Source organism: Chelonia mydas, chromosome 8 (assembly GCF_015237465.2).
Source record: "Chelonia mydas isolate rCheMyd1 chromosome 8, rCheMyd1.pri.v2, whole genome shotgun sequence".
NCBI lineage: Eukaryota > Metazoa > Chordata > Testudines > Cheloniidae > Chelonia > Chelonia mydas.
Genome location: NC_057854.1, coordinates 47,814,376 through 47,835,183, shown reverse-complemented (window position 1 = coordinate 47,835,183; position 20,808 = coordinate 47,814,376). Strand labels below are relative to the sequence as shown.

The 20,808-nt window shown below is 44.9% G+C and overlaps 1 protein-coding gene across 4 annotated transcripts in view; it reads right to left on the bottom strand.

Annotated features, from left to right (window-relative positions):
* Positions 1 to 1,200: 1,200 nt before the first annotated feature.
* DARS2 (aspartyl-tRNA synthetase 2, mitochondrial) overlaps positions 1,201 to 20,808 on the bottom strand; it is a 33,232-nt gene continuing 13,624 nt past the window's right edge. For 3 of the 4 annotated variants that reach the window (XM_037906525.2, XM_037906527.2, XM_043521557.1), the window contains 10 exons: positions 18,492 to 18,598; positions 16,563 to 16,632; positions 15,183 to 15,362; positions 14,022 to 14,129; positions 8,729 to 8,791; positions 8,100 to 8,252; positions 6,325 to 6,543; positions 5,039 to 5,149; positions 3,802 to 3,877; positions 1,201 to 2,190 (listed from right to left, as the gene is read on the bottom strand). In XM_037906525.2, coding sequence (XP_037762453.1) covers positions 2,003 to 2,190; positions 3,802 to 3,877; positions 5,039 to 5,149; positions 6,325 to 6,543; positions 8,100 to 8,252; positions 8,729 to 8,791; positions 14,022 to 14,129; positions 15,183 to 15,362; positions 16,563 to 16,632; positions 18,492 to 18,598 — 1,275 coding nt within the window. In that variant the 3' untranslated portion in view covers positions 1,201 to 2,002. The remainder of the gene's footprint in view (positions 2,191 to 3,801; positions 3,878 to 5,038; positions 5,150 to 6,324; positions 6,544 to 8,099; positions 8,253 to 8,728; positions 8,792 to 14,021; positions 14,130 to 15,182; positions 15,363 to 16,562; positions 16,633 to 18,491; positions 18,599 to 20,808) is intronic. The other variant, XM_037906528.2, reaches the window with a different exon arrangement.

The window sequence follows — 20,808 nt, the reverse complement described above, 5'->3', positions numbered from 1 at the left end:
AAACAAAGGAAGATATCTTGCTGACATGGCAATATAGCAACTGCCAATCAGCAAGCTGGGTTTTCGCTAAAAGGGCACACATGCACTCAAGCAAATTAGGAGAAAGACACCTAGGAATGATTGCAGCTGGTCAGGATCTCAGCTACATCTCAACTGAAAGAAGGTATTTCCAACCTCAAGGCATTGGTTCAGATGGAAGAACACTACTCACTGAATCTCCAGTTTAGCTTGGAAATTCCCAGCTTCCTTTTGGACTCAGACTTTAAGGCCAGAAGGGACTATCATGATTTTCTAGTCTGACCTCCTGCTCATCGCAGGCTACAGAACTTCACCCACCTACTCCTTTAATAGATCCATAACCTCTGGCTGAGTTACTGAAGTCCTCAAACCATGATTTAAAGACTTCAAATGACAGAGAATCCACCATTTACTCTAGTTCAAACTAGCAAGTGACCCGTGCCCCACACTGCAGAGGGAGGCAAAACACCTTCAAGGTCTCTGCCAAATCTGAGCTGGGGGAAAATTCCTTCCTGACCCCAAATATGGTGATTAGTTAGACCCTGAGCACGTCAGGGAGACCTGTCCGTCAGACATCTGGGAAAGCCTCCCTCCACTCGCATGGAAGTTCCCACCTGCCATGTTCTGCTACACCAAATCATGGCACAGTTGCTCCGTTCTCTCTTGTTGGTCCACTTTTCTAGCCTTTTCAGCCAATCTTCTCCTTATCTTTTTGCTGTCCCTTTTCCATTCACTTGAGCCTACATGCTCCACAGAGAGCGGATGTCTACTGGTGGTTCCTTTGGCAGGGCCTGCTGTGCTCATACAGCTGAGAAGTGTGGAAGCAGAGCAGAGAGGTTTGGGTGGGCAGGCTGCCGCCTGAGTTTGCACTCTTGTATGATACACAGGAACTTCTCCTGTGATTGGCTGCATTAGTGGCAATGGGAGCGACAGTGCATGTCTGACAGCTTTCAAGGAGCCACATGCAGCTTTATCACAACTAGAGCAGAATCTTTGTAGAGGGAGGTGGTACGAATCTGGAGTTGTCAAACTTTCTTGATGATCAGAGCTTTTCTTGCCTGCCCCCCCCAGTACTCTGGACTCATCTGTAAGTAAATTCCACTGTAAGTGTTCCTTTTAATCAGTTTCTTGATGTTAAAGAGAAAAGCCCTGTTTAAAGCAATGTTCCGTTAAAGACTAAAACCTTGTTTCCTGGACTGAACTTTATTTACAAACATAAAAGTTTAGAAAGATAAATATAAAAGCACCAGGACCACAGGCCCCAACACAGATCTACTTTCCATTTGGGGCTATTACAAGGACAACCAAAACTGCAAGACCCAAGAGCATTTGTAACTTGCCAAGTTCCCAAGGGCTGCACATACTCACAGGCATACATGATTTTTAAAAAGATAAATGGACAATCTATGTGCTTCTCAATAAGTGAGCAGATACTGGTCATTGTTGAGTTCATGAGCAGTAAGCTGTAGTTGAGCTGTTTTATCCTCATCCTGCAGATACAGGAAGAGGACAGCCCCAGGCCATGTTTAGGGCTCTCCATAGGCTGTATGTGGCTCTCAGCCCAGGGCGCTCTGTTCTAACAGGAAAGTCTAGTCCTCAGCTAACCATGATTTCATGATTCTCATGATACAGGTAATCTGAAAAAGAAGCTAAGACTTGATCTTTTCTAGGTGATCTTTTCCATTCTCCACTAGGTACATTTCAAAATAAAAAGAAATACCAAACCCGCCACCACACCCCATGCCAGTGGTCCCAACCTTCCCCTCTGTACTACGTTAGAGAGAGAAAAGCAACCTGGTTTTTTTCCTTTGCTCTTCAATTCATCCTTCCCTCCCTCCCAAAGGGAAGTAGTCACTATTATCTTCTGGAAGTTCAGTGGTATGACCCATAGTATATGCCCTACATCAGCTGATGTTTTCTGCCCTTGGAAGGCAGAGTGGGAACAATGCTGACAGTAGGATCAGGTACAATCACTTGCTCTGAGTCAGTTCTTGTTTGCCTCTGCTTCTGCCGCAGGCCATGCAACCTGGATGTGGTATGGCTCTAGTTCCTCAGGGGTGATGTAATCTGGAGCGTTGCTCATAAGGTCATGTCCCTTGAAGGATTTGGGGAATGCAATGACATCTCGAATACTTGGAGCTCCAGCCACGAGACAGATCAGTCTGTCAAGTCCTAGAAGCAGACACCAAATTAGTTAAAATACTTGTGTTACAGCCCCACATTACTTCCCTCTGAATCTATAAAACTTTATTCAAGGCAGGAAACAACATTACTGGAAACCAGGAGAAGGTAGCACATCTGGGGAAAAATAATCAGAAACTGGGACTGAATGGACAGGAGAACATGATAAGCTGGCCTAGGGCTGACAGTGAATAGCAAATTAAATAAGAGCGTGCAGTGCAGCGTTGCTAAGAAAAGCCCTATGCAATTGTGCTGAAAAGGCAAAGACATCACACCACAGACCAGGAAGGTGGCAGTCGCTCACTAGGGCTTGGCTGAGACTACACCTAGAACAAGGGGTCAGGTCTCAGCACCTTAACAGATGTAGATAAACAAGGGTGGAGGTGTCAGGGAAGAACAAGGGCAAGCAGATAATTGGAGGGGATTGAGCTATACGGGAAGATTAAAGATGAAAGCAAATCTTAGTTTAAAAGCTATAGCCCAAACCCGCAAAATTCTAAGAGGAAAACACTACATGGCCATTGCTGTAAAGCTGTGTAAATAGCACTGGAGACTGACCACTTCTGAGATGGATTACCACATCCTTAAGGCCATGAGCAATCTCAGATGCAGACATTCTGGTTTTTCTGCCAGAATGAGTGATATCACAAGCACCCCCGAGAAAGCAGGAAGCAAGCAGCTCAGATTTCCAAGTAGCTTTCTTACATCACAGCACTTGTATTAACACATCAACTACACACTCCTTGCCTTGTTTGGAGATTTAAAACCTGCTTTTAAGTTTTAGAAAAGCTTCTCACAATGCACTTGAAGAGTGAAATATGCACTAGCAGGGTTCAGTGACAATCAAGTAGGAGCTATGACTGGGGAAAGGCATCTACAGATCTTTGAAGGGTGGAAATACCAAGGAGGAAGAGGAATTATTTAAGGTGACACGAAGGACCGATGGGATGAAATTAAGAAAAGGGCTGATGGGTTAAAGTTCCGTAATGGTGAGATCTTTCAGGCTGTAGAATAGTTTCCTTTAGGAAGGGGTAGGTGTTGCTTGGGACATTTAGGACTAGGTTGGATATAAACACTAGGACATGCACTGAAGGGAAACAATCCTGCAGTGGCCAAGTGACACGATGGACTAAATGACTTAATTTCTATGAGGGTGCTATCTCTAGGGCTGCAGACAAGGACTGTTCTCAGGACCCAGATGCCTGCAACCAAGTCTGCATGTAAGAACTGAAAACACAACACTATGGGAACCTGTCTCCTCCCTCACACTCACTGCAGTCCTATGAGCACGGTGCGTGCCCCTTTGGTGTTGCCAGGTTAAGTGATGCCTGGGATCCATGTTCCTCTCTGAATGCTCTAGGCAGAATGAAGAGAGACAGTAATGCAGGATCAGAAGTGGAGAGACAAGGTGAGCATGAACAGTGATGCCACCACTGCAGTCCTGATCAGGAGGGGAAAGGGTTTTTGATAACCGGCACAAGCCCCCTTTCTTGATATTTAGTTTGTTGCTATGATTTGAGTCCTGATATGCCAGTGAAAAGTCACCAGCACAGTTGTGTCTTGAGGAAGCATCTCCCACTGGGAGAGCTACAGTGCACCTACCTAAAGCAATTCCTCCATGAGGGGGCGCTCCACACTTCAAAGCCTCAAGCAGGTGGGAAAGCAGCTCAGGATCCTCCTGGAACATTACACACAAAATGTCATCTTGAGCAACAAACGCTTGTATTGGATATGGAAGGGAGGCTGAGTCATCCACTCCTTGGGACTGAGAGTCACATTTCATTACCTGTATTACCATGGTAGTGGTCACTTGACATCCTTCCCCGCTCCCCACTACCATCACTGTCATGATAGATAACAAAGAAGCTCTACCACCTAAAGTAACTTGTCCGAAGCAAACAAGCTATCATTCAGTAATATATGTGAAACTATTTCAGAAGGCAACGCTAGTTATAAGTTATGTTTTGTATCCAAAGCCAGTAATTAGTTGCTTGATGTTTTATACGCAATAAATGCTTCTTTGACAAGCTCCCAACTTCCTTAGTGAGACACCAGGAATTAGATGAACTCCAGGGTTCAGCAACCCAGTAGCACAGGGTTTTTTAATTGAAACAGAAGTCATTGTATACTGGTACTATAGGCACACATGATTCTTCACCTCGTGTATGAGTTATGGTCCTTTCCTCACACTTCATGGAAGACAGAACTGGTATTCCACCTCCAGTCCTATCTAGATTTGGGAGACAGTGTTGCCTATTGGATAGTGCACTGGACTGAGACTTGGGAAACCTAGGTTCTATTCCCAGCTTTGCCGGTGACCTTGGACAAGTGACTTCATAGCTCTGTGCCTCAGTTTCCCCATCTGTAAAATGATACCGCTCTCATCTGTAAAGTACTTTAAGATCTAAAGATGAAAAACAGTATATAAAAGACAGATATCATGAGCATCACCATTCTCAGGGAGCTAGGAGGGAAGAAATTTACATGCATGACTCCCAAAAGCATGAGAGGAGTGAGAGATATCAATCTCAACAGAGGAATAAGCCGGTGTATCGTATCAATGGGACCACTCACGTAAGTAAACAGGTGCATAAATGTTTGCGAGATTGGGTGCTATAATTTTTTACTTTACAGAGTCCCTTTAGTGTCCTCACAAATAGGGCATCTGTGTGTCAATGAGATGCTCCTATTGGCACAACACTGTTGTTAGTAAACCTAATTCCTCTGGATTTCTATAACCAATAATTGCACCATTTGCAAACTAGTTTGAGGTTTTTAAATGCGTCTATTTTAATTTAAAAATTCCGAGAGGGCATAGGAAACTTTTGCAGGCTGTTACCTTCAGCACTGTCTCAAGAACAAAACGTTGCTGCTCTGCATTATGGATTCGGATGGAACCACCTCCAATCTCACTGCCATTCAGCACAAGATCATAGTGCTGGCTACGGACCTGGAGGGTGGGAGACAGACAAGTGCATTAGCATGCCCGGGGTGCAGTTCACTGTGCTCAGATTATTCGTAGCTCAGATTGCCAACAGTCTGATGAAAAAAAAAGACACATTACAATTTTGCTTTATCAACAGAATCTCAGACATTTGGAGGGGTCCAACAGGATGTTTAAACCACTACCAGGAGGAATCTTTCCAACTAATTCCATGGTGGGTCTCAAATTTCATGCTTTGGTAAGTGAGGGATGCTTATCCTGGACCTGATCCAAAGCCCACTGAAGCCAAGAGAAAGATGCATTTCTGTGGGCTTTGGATCAGCATTGCACAATGCCAGGCACAGTGCAAGTAGTTGCTGTGCAAGCCTCCCGTCTCCCGCCCTCGCAGCTCTCCCAGTGCCTCATTTGTGATATTGCTCTCTCCCTCTTGCTGATCCAGTCCCGGGAACCACACACAGCCATGGCACCACCAACTGGTGCACCACCAATCCTGATCTGCGACACACTCAGGAAGCCAAATGCAGGGCTTCTCTCTCAGAAAGTCCTTCATAGATTGAACAAACTCCCACTAAGACTTGGTTGCGGCCACTGTTCTCATTGCAACTGGATTCTTAGGAAAGTTGTAAAACAAAACAAAACCCCCAAAACCCTTTCTGCAGATGTTGCTGTTATTCCCCCAAATCTCCTGGGACTGGCAGTACTGACAATTAATCAAATCCCTCTCTTACTGCCCCTGGGTAGTGAAGCCCTTAGGTTGCTCCTGTTAAATGACCCTTTACATCTGAGCTCAAGATCAAGACTGTACTATTGAAGCAGAAACACATCAGATAGTAACTGCCTAATCCTTACAGCTCTACAGACGAATGTAACACCCATCTTCAGAGACTTGTAGGGAAGAGTTCTGACCCAGCTTTGCCTTCCAGTGAAACTCCTCTATATCAGTTGTTTCCCATAAGTCTTCAGGAAGTAAGCCAGTTAACTGGTGACACACACTTAGGTATTTGCCAGTTCTGGGTAACCTGGGATCCACCTTTCCTCAGCAGATATGCAGAATGCATATTTTTCTTCCATTAGTTAATGTCCCTTAATACAGCAGCTAAAGTTGCACCTCGCACACTTTTTCAAAGAAAGTCAATATGAAAAAATTAAGCCAGAGTGAAAGGCATGAAGGTCATAGTCACCTTTGCAGGCTCAGAGTACAGGAGTCCAGTGTCTGACGGGTGAGGGGCCGTGAAGGGGTGATGAGCAGATTCCAGTTCTGCAGGGTTTTCTTCCTTGGGAAGGAATAGCGGGAAATCCACCACCCACAGGAAGTGAAAAGCAGCGGGATCACGGAGCACCAGGCCTCTCGACTCCAGAAAGTTTGCACACTCCAAGCGCATATTTCCTAACACCGAGCACTGAAAATAGGGGGGAGAAGGGAGGGAGGGAAAGGAAATAGAGAGAGACTGATGAAGTCCAGTTTAATGTCATGAGCAGAGAGCTCTAGGGAGGGTCTCATCGTACCCTCTGGCGGGGGTGTGTGTGTGTGTGTGTGTGTGTGTGTTAATTTTCTACAGAGACAGGATCACACACACACACACACACGCCATCATGTCAGTTTCACTGCATTTTTTGCATTAGCTGCAGCATCTTTAGAAGGCATCACCCTTTTGCTGAGACAGCATCATAACAGGGGAGGCATTTGTGTAGCTATTGCCAGTCCTCAGCATTCTAGATTCTGCAAAGTAAGGCTGAGCAGAAGCTGGAAAGTTCATCTTTCCCAAATGCTCCAGACTCACTGGGACAACGCCTGGCCAACCACAGTGATTCACAGCATAAAAAGACACTCTGCCCCTCTATTGCATCTTTTGTGCATGGATCTCAAAGCACTTCACAAACATTATTTACTTCTCACAACACTTTAGTGAGTTAAGACAGCAATAATATCCCCATTTTACATATCAGGAAATGGAGGCACAGAGAGGCAGGGCAACCTCACATAAGGCCCAGAATACGTTAATGGCAAAGCCAGGAATAGAATCCAAGACTAAGTCACAGCTTCCTGGCTCTAACAACTAGATACAACATTGCTTCCCTAATCAACAACAGCAAGAATTGCAAGCACAGTTTTCAGAGATAATACTTAATCGGGAGTATCCTGACATCCACATCAGGGTCAGATCCTCTGCTGATGTAAGCCAGTCTGTCTTAATTATATCGATTTGCATGAGCTGAGGATCTGGCTCCAGGACCAGAACTGATTTTTAAACATGAAATAGTGTGGTTTTCACCACCTTGACTGGTATGTTTTCTATTGTAAAACCTTTCTTACAGCTGACTAACACAAGCATTAAGATCCTAGTTGCAAGCTGTACTTACTTTGTAGTCCCATGTTAGGATCAGAGGAAATTCAGACTGTTTAACTATAATCCCTATATCAGAGCTGTAGCTGAGATCATTAGTCTCTATCGAGAGTTGGACACTCATTTAAAGTCATATTTCCTTAAGAGATACTATCCCCGCTTTGAGGAAAGGACTTCCTAAGCAGAGAGGAGGGCTCTCTTTAGCCACAGTACCCTGAATTCACAAAGTGAGCTAGAGAGAAAAAATGGTCACTCTCTTTGGGCTTGTGCCTCACAACTCTGGATAGTGGAAGCACTTTGCATGACCACACACCTTGTCACCTGCTCCTGCTGCTTGGAAGAGAACACATTTACATTTGTCCAGGTTCTCTTCCCAGCTCTGCTCTTGATGTGTGATTTGGGGCAAGTCACTTCATCTCTCAGTGCCTCCCTCTCCCCATCTATGAAAAGGAATTCATAGCACCTCTCTCACAGGGGGTTGTGGGACTTCGTTCATTAATCTTTGCAGCGTGCTCTGAGATCCTCAGGTGGAAGGAATTACAGATATGCTAGGTATTAATATTAACAGACAGTGAAGTTCAGTCCTCACAGCCAGCCAGGGATTTCCCTACCACTTTTTCATGCTCTCCAGCTGCCAGCAGCACCACATCATCTGCCTGGACCTTCAGTGCTTGGATGAGTTCCGACTGCTGCTCCTCACTGAGAAACTTGCTGAGTGGAGATTTCAAGCTCTCATCAGGCTTCAGGATCAAGTGTAAAACTTCCTATTGCAAAAGAGAGGCAAAGATGTGAAGCATGTTCAGTTCCTGCAGTACATCCACACATCTGATCAGGTTGTTCCTTGTCTTTGTGTTGCTGAGAGACTGTCTCTTTCTCTCTCAGCAGAGGATGCATTATTAAAAACCTCCTACATCCTGAAGTTCTTATATCCTATAAAACCACCTAACATAATTTACCATCTCATTTACTAGAATACTCAAGGGCACTGTAGGAAGACACAGAACCATTATGCAGTGCACAATGAATACATACAGCTGCCTGGCTATTTACCTTCAACAGACAAGAAGTTGCCATCACCTATATTAATTGGTCTCAAAACAAGATGATTATATGTACACAAAGTGGAAAACTTAACTTACTTTTCTATCTAGTATCTGATGCAAATTCCATGCAACACTTTATGCATTTTACCTGCCCCTTTCAGATGAACTCTTTACAGTGTAGAAGGTTTGTGCCTCACCTGATTAAACTGGGATTTTGCAGATTCCTTTAAAGACTCAAAATCTTTATTTTGAAGATGTCTCTGGAAAAAAGGGGAAAAAATAGAGACATTAAACAGTTATAACTGTTGTAAGTCAAAGTCAGAAACTGTATCCAGTGGCTCAGCTCACTTTCCTACATGAAGCACTCGATTTCAGAATTACTTTTTTGGGAGACATGACCAACATTCCATTTTTGCTTTTTTAAATACACACCACATCACCACCTAATGGGATGCCTCAGACTTGCGCCTTTCACTGCCAAACTAACAATAACTAGTGAGAAACTGCGGTTGGAGAGCTCTAGCCTGTGCAGCAAGAGTGCAAGGAGATAAATCAGAATCTACCACCCTCTGTACCCAACATACATTTTATCACATGATAAACTTATTTGATACTGTCCTCCTTTGTAAAATGCTTTGAGATCTATCGATGAAAAGTGATATATAGGAGCTAGGTATGGTTGTATTTTTGTAAGAGGAATATCCCTACTACTACTTTGCAAACCCCTTGCAATCTTTCACTTTTCTTGCACCACTGTTGTTCAAGCCCATGTGTTACAAAACAGAGTCAGCTATAATTTGGAGAGTCACAGTGCATCAACTGTTAGATACAAACTCCTCCTAGATTATTAGGAGTTGAAAGTCATGCCCATATATTACTCCTGGGAGAATTCTGCACCAAAAATTTAAAAATTCTGTGCACAGTATTTTAAAGTTCTGTGTATTTGTCAAATAACATAATATAATCACACCTATTTCAATTATTTTTGGTCATTTATTTCAAAATACTGGTCACCAAGTATGTCGGTAACAATACAGACAACAGAAAAGATTCAGGAAATGTTTTTTGACAAATAGATTCCTTAGTAGGCATATTAATACAGAACTCTGAGTAATAATTCATTTAAACTACAATACAGAAACATATATCCCACACCCCTCAGAAGCAATGCGAAGGCTTGGGGGAGTCAGGGGTAATGGAGGAAGAGAGAGAGAGGGAAGCAAATTGCAGGGAAGGAGCCTGGGTGTGAACTTGGAGGGTTGTTGGATATGGGTAGGGAAAAGTATGGAACAGGTTTTGTTTTGTTTTTTTTGGGCGGGGGGGGGGGAGGTGGGGAGGGATTGTTAGGGAGCTTCCCACATGGAGACCCTGGCTGACCCCAAGCCCTTCCCATTCAGTCAGGCACCTCTGCCCCATCCCCATGTGTTCCTGAATCCCTATGTGTCCCTCCACCCCCACTCAGAAACCCACTCCCTCCATCCCCATGTGGCCCTGCACCCGCTTCCCCTATGTGGCTCTGTACCCCCACCCAGCCACTCCCCTGTCCCTATGTGTCCTTGTACCCCCTCCCCCATGTGTCTCTGTGCCCCCACTCAGCCACCCTCTGTCCCTATGTAGCTCTGCACCCCCTCCCCCATCACCATGTGGCCCTGAACCTCCCTCCCACCTGTGGCCCTGTGCTTCCACTCCCATTCAGCCCCTGCCCCAGTCTGTCCTCCTCCATTAGCTCTTATGAGCCTGTCTGACCTCCCCAGCACCCCACACCGTCTGTCTCCCTATAGCCCCGGTCTCACTACAGCCCCTGACCTCGCCTGACAGGTGCTGCGAAGAAGACAGGCTCTTTCTCTTCCCTAGCTGGCTGGGAGCTGCTGCTGTGTTCTATCACCACAACGCCCTCTGATGGACAAAAGACAGAACGGCAGCAACATTTGGGCAGCTTTTTTCTGCACAAAAAATTAAAAATATGCGAAGCTCATTAATTATGCATGTGTGCAGTATTCCCCCAGGAGTAATATATTACTGAGGTACACTGGACTGCGTAGGCGCCAACTTCCCCTCTTTTCCGTGGGTGCTCGACCCCACCCTGCCCCAAGCCCTGCCCCCACTCCACCCCTTCCATGAGCCCCCATGCCAACCCCTTTCTCAAAGTCCCCACCCCAACTCCACCCCCTCCCTGCTCCTATTCCATCTCCTTCTGCAAATCCCTGCCCCGGCCCTGCCTCTTTCCTGCATCCTCCCCTGAGCTCACCACATTCCCGGTCTTCCCCCCGCCCTCCCAGAGCGTGCAAACAGCTATTTGGCGGTGGCTGGGCGGGAAATGCTGGGAGGTAGGCAGAGGAGCGGGCATGCACTGCGCTCAAGGGGGGAGGAGGAGGAGGTGGTGGGGCGGGGGGGAGCTTGGCTGCTGGTGGGTGCAGAACACCCACTAATTTTTCCCTGTGGGTGCTCCAGCCCCACGGAGCTCTAACCCACGGAGCTCCAGCTCCAACCCACGGAGTCGGTGCCTATGCTGGACTGTATCTTGACCTTTAAGGAATACCTTACCAAGATGTCACTCAAAACAAAGACAAGGAACAACCTGATCAGCAAACTAGTTGGGTCTACCTGGGGAACCAATGAGCAGACACTAAGACACTCTTGGCTTGCCTTGTGCTATTCTGCAGCAGGGTATTGCTCAGCTCTTCTCACACAAGACTAGTAGATACTCAGCTGAATGAAACCATGCATATAACAATAGGTACCATGAGACCGACCGAGCAGGCTTGGCTGCCAGTCCTGTCCAACATTGCCTCTTCTGACATCAGACAACAAGTCACCTTGCAGAATCTGCTCCTTAAAATGCAAGACATGCCACAGCTACCCCTGTTTAAAGAGTTGTTGAATCCACTGGGCTACCATCTCAGCTCAAACCATCCTGTTTGGACAATTCCCTTAAGGAACTTTGATATCACCGCCAGGTGACAAGAACAAGCTTCAAACATAGCCAATGCCTATCTCATGACAGATCCAGCAGTCCAGCCCCCTGGTTTTGATTTTCTATGCCATCTTTGGGTAAAACTCAATTGCTTCAGATGTGCTGCTAATGACTATATGTTGGGCCTTCGTGACTTTGCCTTTGTGGTCCGTTAGAAAATGTAAATAATATACCTGCAGGCTGCAACCATTGGCAAAGGCTACCAGGTTCCCTTATGGACTTGTACAATGCCCTTCCCATAGCTTCTGAATCGTTAAGACACTTCAGCTAACTCGCTTACTTGACTGTTTATGTAGATGCAATTGCAATATATATAAGGCATGTCAAGTGATTAAAAACATTAATCGTGTCATTAATTGCACTGTTAAACAATAATAGAATACCATTTATTTAAATATTTTTGGATATTTTCTACATTTTCAAATATATCGATTTCAATTACAACACAGAATTGAACGTGTACAGTGCTCACTTTATATTTATTTTTTATGACAAATATTTGCACTGTAAAAAACAAAAGAAATAGCATTTTTCAATTCACCTCATACAGGTACTGTAGTGCAATCTCTTTATCATGAAAGTTGAACCTACAAATGTAGAATTATGTAAAAAAAAACAACAAAACCTGCATTCAAAAACAAAACAATGTAAAACTTTAGAGCCACTCAGTCCTACTTCTTCTTTAGCCACTTGCTGAGACAAACAAGTTTGTTTACATTTGCAGGAGATTTGCTGCCCTCTTCTTGTTTACAATATCACCTGAAAGTGAGAACAGGCATTCGCATGGCTCTGTTGTAGCTGGTGTCGCAAGATATTTACATGCCAGATGCGCTAAAGATTCATATGTCTCTTCATGCTTCAACCACCATTCCAGAGGACATGCATCCATATTGATGATGGATTCTGCTTGATAATGATCCAAAGCAGTGCGGACTGACACATGTTCATTTACATCATCTGAGTCAGATGCCATCTGCAGAAGGTTGATTTTCTTTTTTGGTGGTTCGGGTTCTGTAGTTTCTGCATTGGAGTGTGGCTCTTTTATTTTGAAAGCATGCTCCACACTTCATCCCTCTCAGATTTTGGAAGGCACTGCAGATTCTTAAACCTTGGTTCAAGTGCTGTAGCTATCATTAAAATCTCACATTGATACATTCTTTGCGTTTTGTCAAATATACAGTGAAAGTGTTCTTAAAACAAACAACATGTGCTGGGTCATCATCTGAGACTGCTATAACATGAAATTATGGCAGAATGCAGGTAAAACAGCGCAGGAGACATACAATTATCCCCCAAGGAGTTCAGTCATTAAGTAATTCAAGCATTATTTTTTTAACGAGCATCATCAGCATGGAAGCATGAAAGGGCATATGAATGTTTAGCATATCTGGCACGTAAATATCTCGCGACGCCAGCTATAACAGAGCCACGTGAATGCCTGTTTTCACTTTCAGGTGACGTTGTAAACGAGAAGAGGGCAGCAAATCTCCTGCAAATGTAAACAAACTTGTTTGTCTCAGCAAGTGGCTAAAGAAGAAGTAGGACTGAGTGGCTCTAAAGTTTTACATTGTTTTGTTTTTGAGTTCAGTTATGTAACAAAAAAAAAAAAAAATCTACATTTGTAAGTTGCACCTTCACGATAAAAAGATCGCACTACAGTATTGTATGAGATGAACTGAAAAATACTATTTTTTTAATCATTTTTTAACAGTGCAAATATTTGTAATAAAAAATAATAATATAAAGCGAGCACTGTGCACTTTGTATTCTGTGTTGCAATTGAAATCAAAATATTAAAAAAAATGTAGAAAAACATCCAAAAATATTTAATAAATTTCAATTGGTATTCTATTGTTTAACAGTGCGATTAAAACTGTGATTAATCACAATTTCTATTTTATGTATATATTTATATATAAAAAAAGTAAGTAACAATTACTTCTAGATTTACAGTCAAGCTTGGATTTGATCTTTGACCTTAGTGTTATGAGTTACTGTACTAATGATCTCCACACAGGTAACAAACGCCCACATGGGAGGGAGCTGTTATCTGCGGGTCTGTATCATCAGTCCAGGAAGGAGTGATGCCTTGCTCAAGTCTATTTCAGACCCTTGCCTCTGGGCACAATTTATTATTCAAGCCCAAAACAAAACTGCTCCTCTAACCAAAGCAGGCTGCAGTCCCCCCAGAGGCTTTTCCCCTTGGCCCCTCTCAGCTCCCTCTGAGTTCTTGCCCTAACCAAGGGACACTGCAGTTTCTCTAGCTCAGCTGAGTTCTTGCCGGCCTTTATAAGGACCAGATGCTCTTCACACTATTACCTGATGACCTAACACCACAACCTCAGCTGAGAGGCAACTAATCGGTCAGAGGTGGGACTAGGCCAATGTCCCCAGAAATGGGCCAGTCACACTGTGACAAAGGGATTGTTATTAAATCAATAGAACTTATTAATTTCTAAAATTTACCTTCTCTATACTGTGCTTTGCCACTAACAATACAGAACTACACCACTCACCACTCCCTGAGGAATGCAAATGGCTTTGACAGAGCCTTGGGGCTTGTTGACAGCATTCTGCACAAATCCGATTTCCGTCCTCCTAAACACGTCACTGACATCAGTTATCTGAGAAAGAGCACATAAAAGAGAAGAGATGTCAGGAACATGCAGTGGGGAACTGTTCCTGTGTCCTCCATTTGCAGCAGGATCTCCCGAGACAGCAAACCATGCTTCAAAAAACCACAGAGCATTTATAAAGAAACAAATGGAGCAGTGGTTTAGAAGTCACAGACTTCAGGAAGAGAAAGTCTAAATACGAGACTGAGTGAGAGACTGGATGGCTTAAGGGATTGCTAATGGAATCCAAGACTTTCACGTCTAGGTGACCAGTCTGAACGTGGCCCTAGTCAGCAGTGGCCAAAGGGTGTCAGCAGATAGTATCGATGAGAGCTCCTATAAGACATGAGTTTGGTGATCTCAGCCCAAGTTCCCCAGAACACATACCCACAGTGGGATAACATCAGCTCAAATCAGCCATGATGCAGCCCTTTCAAATCTTCAAATAGCAGCAAGTATAAAATATTGTGTAACATTTTTCAGTACTGCTTCCCCCATTATATTTATGAACAGTTATTTTCTGCACAATAAAAATTATTGAAGAAAGAACCAAAATCACAACTGGTAAGAGTCTCAGAGGGACCAAGGACTGAACTGGACTGGGGAGACTGAACTAGCCTATCTCTTGAGCAGGTCCTGGCAGGTCAGGAGCGAGACATACTGGTGAGCAATCCAGACAATTTTGCGGTTTCTATGGATGATTCGAGGACTTTAGTTCCCAGCACTGTCAATCCTTCCTGCCCTACATGGCGTGTCCTTAGTGTTAATGTATCCTTGTTAGGATATAAATGAGAAAGACAGGACACCCCTCCCAAAAGAACAAGTTGGTTGGAAGATCCCAAATCCATCTTGCATCACCTGCCTTAATATCCCATTAGTACAGCTTCCGGTGACATAAGGGGCCAGCTACAGTTGCAGGGCTTTCAGAACCTGTAGATATTGTGGCACCAAGACACACACACTTCCATTCATGTGGAGAAGTGGAGTATAAACAGAGATGATCAGGAAACACTACAAAGGAGAAGGAGAAAGGATAGATGTTTCCAATGGGAGACAGCGCACCTTCATACCAAAGCGAGTGTCTGGCTTATCGGTCCCATACTCAGCCAATGCCTCAGCATAGCTCATGGAAGGGAAAGGGGTGGTAATAGGGCCGCTCTCATTAGGCCAGGAATACTGGAGCAGGCCCTCAATCAGTCTCCGGATCCCAGCTTGGTCTGCAAACGACATCTCAATATCGATCTTAAAGACATAACAAGAGGATTATTACACATTAGCTACAGGCACCAGGAAAGCTGCATTCTATTCCCCCCTTATAGCTCTTCTTGGGACCCAAAGGCTTTGTATATAAAGGGATCATAAAGATGATTAGATTCAATATACTGTATATACCACAACTGCCTTACACGAAGGGCATGTGACTAACCTCACATAGTTAGATACATCACCACAGAGAATCCTGCCCAGGGTATCAGCAATAACCCCCTGTTCAGAAGCCTAATGACCATTTGTGAATTCAGGGCACAAGGAGAAGACTTGGAATGAGCTGGGCCAACCGGTCCTGTTCAGGAGCCAAAAGCCGTGAAGCACACTGCCCTGGGAGCTCCGGTGGAAGAGGAGCAGGCCAGCCCTGGAGAGCAGCACACGTTTCACCACCAAGGTGAACCAAACTATCTGACACTGGTACCTGTAGCAGTTGAAACCATCCTTCATCCCAGACCTCAGTGAATACCCACTAGGACACGTGAAATACATGTCCCCAAACACTAGGCCAAATAATGTTTCTAAGGTGAACAGTGATGAACAAGTCTGATACCAAATGGATGGACTGTACCAGTGGTTCTTAACCAGGGGTTCGTGTACCCCTTGGGGTACTCAGAGGTCTTCCAGCGGGTACTCAACTAATGTAGATCAATGTTTCTCAACCTGGGGCTTGCAGCCCTGTGGGCAGTCATGGGATGGGTTTGGGGGGGTCGCAAATGCTGGGCTGGCATTAGGAGGTGGCAAGCAGGGCAACTGCCCAGGGCCCCATGCCATAGGGGCCTCCGGCAAAGCGGTTGTATGCTTCAGCGTCAGGCTGCAGGGCTTTGGCTCCAGCCCTGAGAGGCAGGGCTTGGGCTTCCAGCAATACTTCTATTCCAATCGATTTATTTTATAATTATATGGTACAAATGAGAATGTCAGTGATTGTTCAGTAATAGGGGGCTGTGACACTTCTGTATTTTCATGTCTGATTTTGTAAGCAAGTAGTTTTTAAATGAGGTGAAACTGAGGGTACTCAAGACAAATCAGACACCTGATAGGGGTGTAGTCATCTGGAAAGGTTGAGAACCACTGGGCTATACCAATAATACTTGCAACTAACAATGCTGTTTGAGATCTAAGTGGCCTGAGACCTTGCCAGAGTTAAGCAGCTAAAGAGTCTGTTTGGGGATACGTTACCTGAGTGAACTCAGGCTGCCTATCTGGCTTTGAACCTTCATCTCGATAGCAACGAGCAACCTGAAAGTACCTGCAATTGAAATTAAAGGCACCCTAAATTACATTGTGGCTAAAGGATTGCACCCTCAGCAAGTTCATGGACGACACTAAGCTGGAGGGAGAGGTAAATACCCTGGAGAGTAGGGATAGGGTCCAGAGTGACCTAGTCAAATTGGAGGATTGGGCCAAAAGAAATCTGATGAGGTTCAACAAGGACAAGTGCAGAGTCCTGCACTTAGGGCGGAATCCCATTCACTGCTACAGGCTGGGGACTGACTGGCTAAGCAGCAGCTCTGCAGAAAAGGACTTGGGGATTACAGTGGAGGAGAAACTGGATATGAGTCAACAGTGTGTCCTTGTTGCCAAGAAACCTAACGGCATATTGGGCTGCATTAGTAGGAGCATTACCAGCAGACCGAGAGAAGTGATTATTCCCCTCTATTTCGCACTGGCGAGGCCACATCTGGAGTATTGCGTCCAGTTTTGGGCCCCCCACTATAGAAAGGATGTGGACAAATTGGAGAGAGTCCAGCAGAGGGCAACGAAAATGATTAGGGGGCTGGCGCACATGACTTACGAGAAGAGGCTGAGGGAACTGGGCTTATTTAGTTTACAGAAGAGAAGAGTGAGGGGGGATTTGATAGCAGCCTTCAACTACCAGAAGGAGGGTTTCAAAGAGGATGGAGCTAGGCTGTTCTCAGTGGTGGCAGATGACAGAACAAGGAGTAATGATCTCAAGTTGCAGTGGGGGAGGTTTAGATTGGATATTAGGAAAAACTATTTCATTAGGAGCGTGGTGAAGCACTGGAAGGGGTTACCTAGGGAGGTGGTGGAATCTCCATCCTTAAAGGTTTTTAAGGCCAGGCTTGACAAAGCCCGGCTGGGGGTTGGTCCTGCTTTGAGCAGGGGGTTGGACTAGATGACGTCCTGAGGTCTCTTCCAACCCTAATTTTCTATGATTCTAAGGTTCATTATGTAGTCCTGCCATGAGTGCAGGGGACTGGATTAGATCTCCTCTCAAGGTCCCTTCCAGTCCTATGATTTCTCCTGATGATTCGTGCTGTAGATACCAACCAGGATAAGCCACCTTCCAGCAGTGAGCTCTTGGAGGAGGCCAACATCTCAGTGGCGCTTCACCAGTGCCATCTAGGACTCTAGGCAAAACCCCCCAACCAAACCTCCTCTTCTTCTATGTTATACTGGGCTATGCAAGCACATCAATGGCATATGAAGAATTCTTATGGGGCTGTCCTCGCAACTGGTCTGATGCTGCTAGGAAAAGAGGTTCCTCTAGAATGTTTCCCTACCACTCTCTGGCATTTCCTGCTTTTATTTCACGAAGCAGGCATGTTAAAAGGTATTGCACTCCTGTGCTGAGACTGTGCGTCTTTTCCAAGTCTCAGTCACACACAACAGTCTAGTTTTATCTCAATGGGAGTTGGTTATATTGGTCAATCCCAGGTGAGGGCTGCACCATGCTTTCATTTTCTGCTTTCAAGCATTCCCTTCCTTGAAAAGCCTCCTCCCAAGTTTTAGTTCAGAATGAGACTAAAATGGAAAATTTCACGCCTACAACTATGTGATTTGGCCACACCCCTCCCATTCATGTCAATGGGAGTCATGTGGCTAAATCATTACTTGGCTTTGAGAGTCACAATGTATGCTTTACAATTTCTAAGCTTCTCCCACATTAGGTCATTTACCTCATCCATTTAAGGCCATCCTACCCCCACAAAAACAGCTCTAGGGCCCAGATCCTCAAAGGTTAATTTAGTTGCCTAACTCTGACTGAAATCAGTTCGTGGGGGAATTTTTAACTTCTCCCAAGTCAAAGAGAATGGACCCCATAACATTAATATTTCAGAGAAAAGAAGGCAAAGGAATGCTCACCTGTCCAGACCTCCAACCATCAGGAGCTGCTTAAACTGCTGAGGACTCTGTGGCAGACAGTAAAACCTTCCAGGCTCTCTGGAAGGTACCACAAATTCCTTTGCACCCTGGTATGGAAGAGGGGAGAGAGACTTTTTAATGGGTGTACAACTGCCATCTTGAACCCTGCCATAGCATCTTATTGATGCAAATAATGTAGTAAGTTTCAAAAGAGAACTAAACAATTATGAACCTGACCAAAAGCCAGCTGAAGTCAATGGCAGACTTTCCATGGACTTCAAAGAGCTTTTTGTCAAGCCCCCTATGAATAAGAACAGCACCTGTGGTTTTACGCTAATTAGGATAAATTACAAAAGTTGGTGCTAATGGGGCATAAGATCCTCACCAGCTGGATGGAGTGAGGAGGATATCTCCTCGCAGGGTACAGAACTGAAGAATTAGGTACACTAGGCAACAGCAGGGTGTGGGGGGACAGGACAGGATGGTCTACCTCTCTGGTTCTCCCCCCCCTTAGCTATTTTTCCTGTACCAGGTTCTCTGCATGGTATGGGCGGATGGGATATGAATGCAGAGTGAAAGGGGTTGCGCTCTTTGTTTTCTTTCTTCTTTTTGTTAATAGCAGCAGCGTTTTTTTTTTTCTTTTATCCTCCCACAAAAAACTAGGAAAAGGAGAAATAGGCAAATGCAGCTGCCCATGTATAAGCGACTCTTGGTGGCTGCCAATGACCAAAAAGCCAGATTAGCCAAATCTTGCTGGAAAGATAGGAACCTGAGGCACACCAAATGGGTTAAAAGTTATAAGCCTCAGGAGATGGTGGCCAGCCAGGAAGTTCTGGTTCAGAGTCTGTGGGTGAACTTCATGTTCCGTTTCTAACCATCAGAGGAGTGAGGTTCTGGAACAGCCTTTCAATCAGAATAGTGGAGGCAAACCATCTAACTAGCTTTAAAATGAAGCTTGATAAATTTATGAATTGGATTGATTGTATGACAGCATTGCCTGTGATAGTAAGGGACTGGACTTGATGGTCCAGGAGGTCTTTTCCAGTCCTATATTCCCATGTTACTTTGGGCTAAGATCCTTATGTTGTATTTCACAGTGACCTTTGTTGTATTGGGGGGTTTTGGTGCCATTTTCCAAGGCGCAGGGAAGGATTAATACATTCTATTTCTTTTACCCTATCTGCACCTGTTTTCTTTATAAATCCATCCCATCTACTTGGCCTCTCTTTTAGAGGCTGACCCTTCCACTGAGACATCTGGCATTAGTAACTATTGTGGAGAGGATACTGGACCAGAGGGGACATTGATCTCATGCTCTCTCTCCATATCACACACCCACCCCTATTGTTTCAAAATAGTCTGCACCACGGTTACTAGCTAGAAATTCCTTCCATTAAAACTGCCTCAAGCTTCAGGTCTCTGAACTTTCCTGACAGGTGAATATGTTTTGAGATGACGATCGACCAAACTCAGAGGTGATGCACATGATGGCGTAGGTTTCACTTTAATTTGGTGTAAATTAGGCAATGGAGGGGGAGGTTGTGGCAGAAACAACCACCAATAGGAGGGGATGAGATAAAACAACTGCCTGCCCCACGTACCTTACAGCTCCTTACACCCTCCTGTTGCTTGTTGTTCTGCTGCAACTTTGGCTTTCTGTCCTCTCAGCAGGTCAGTTACAACAACTTACCAACAGGAAACTCATACACCATCATGCAAATCCCCTCTGACTCTGACCCAGCATCCAGGCTCTGAGAGGGGAATGTTGGGTGCGTCACTATCTTGTCCTCAATTCTACGTCATCAGGACGAATACCCGTCCCTGCATACTGGGGGAGCTGACAAGCCGGTTCTTTTTTCGGCTCCTGGCAGGTTGCCTGTCTCTCAAGACAGAGCTAAGTGGAAACTCCAGCCACTGTTTTCTCAGGTGACCAAACCTCAGATGCAGGAACAGGCTACAAACAGTAGCTAGAAATGGGCGAGCTGAGGTCGTTTGCAAAACTAAGAAAAATACTATTCTGATCATCACTACTGAAATCTGGGGCCAGCCCTGGTGGCTGGGCACTTAGGACTTTGAACTGGCACGTGTACAATGTGGGTGTGAATCCCGGTTCTGGTGTCACATTCCAAGGGTCACCAGGGATTGGCAGCCATAGTTTGGTCAGCCTCAAAGGGAGGAAATGCCTGGTGTTTTCTACACTGACCCTTCTTGTCACTTAAGGAGTTGCATCAGGGGGCTCCGAAAAGATTCCTGTCCTCTGGCAGAAGGCTAGTGACTGGTGTTCAGCTTTGATTGGCAGGTTAACAATGGATTAAAA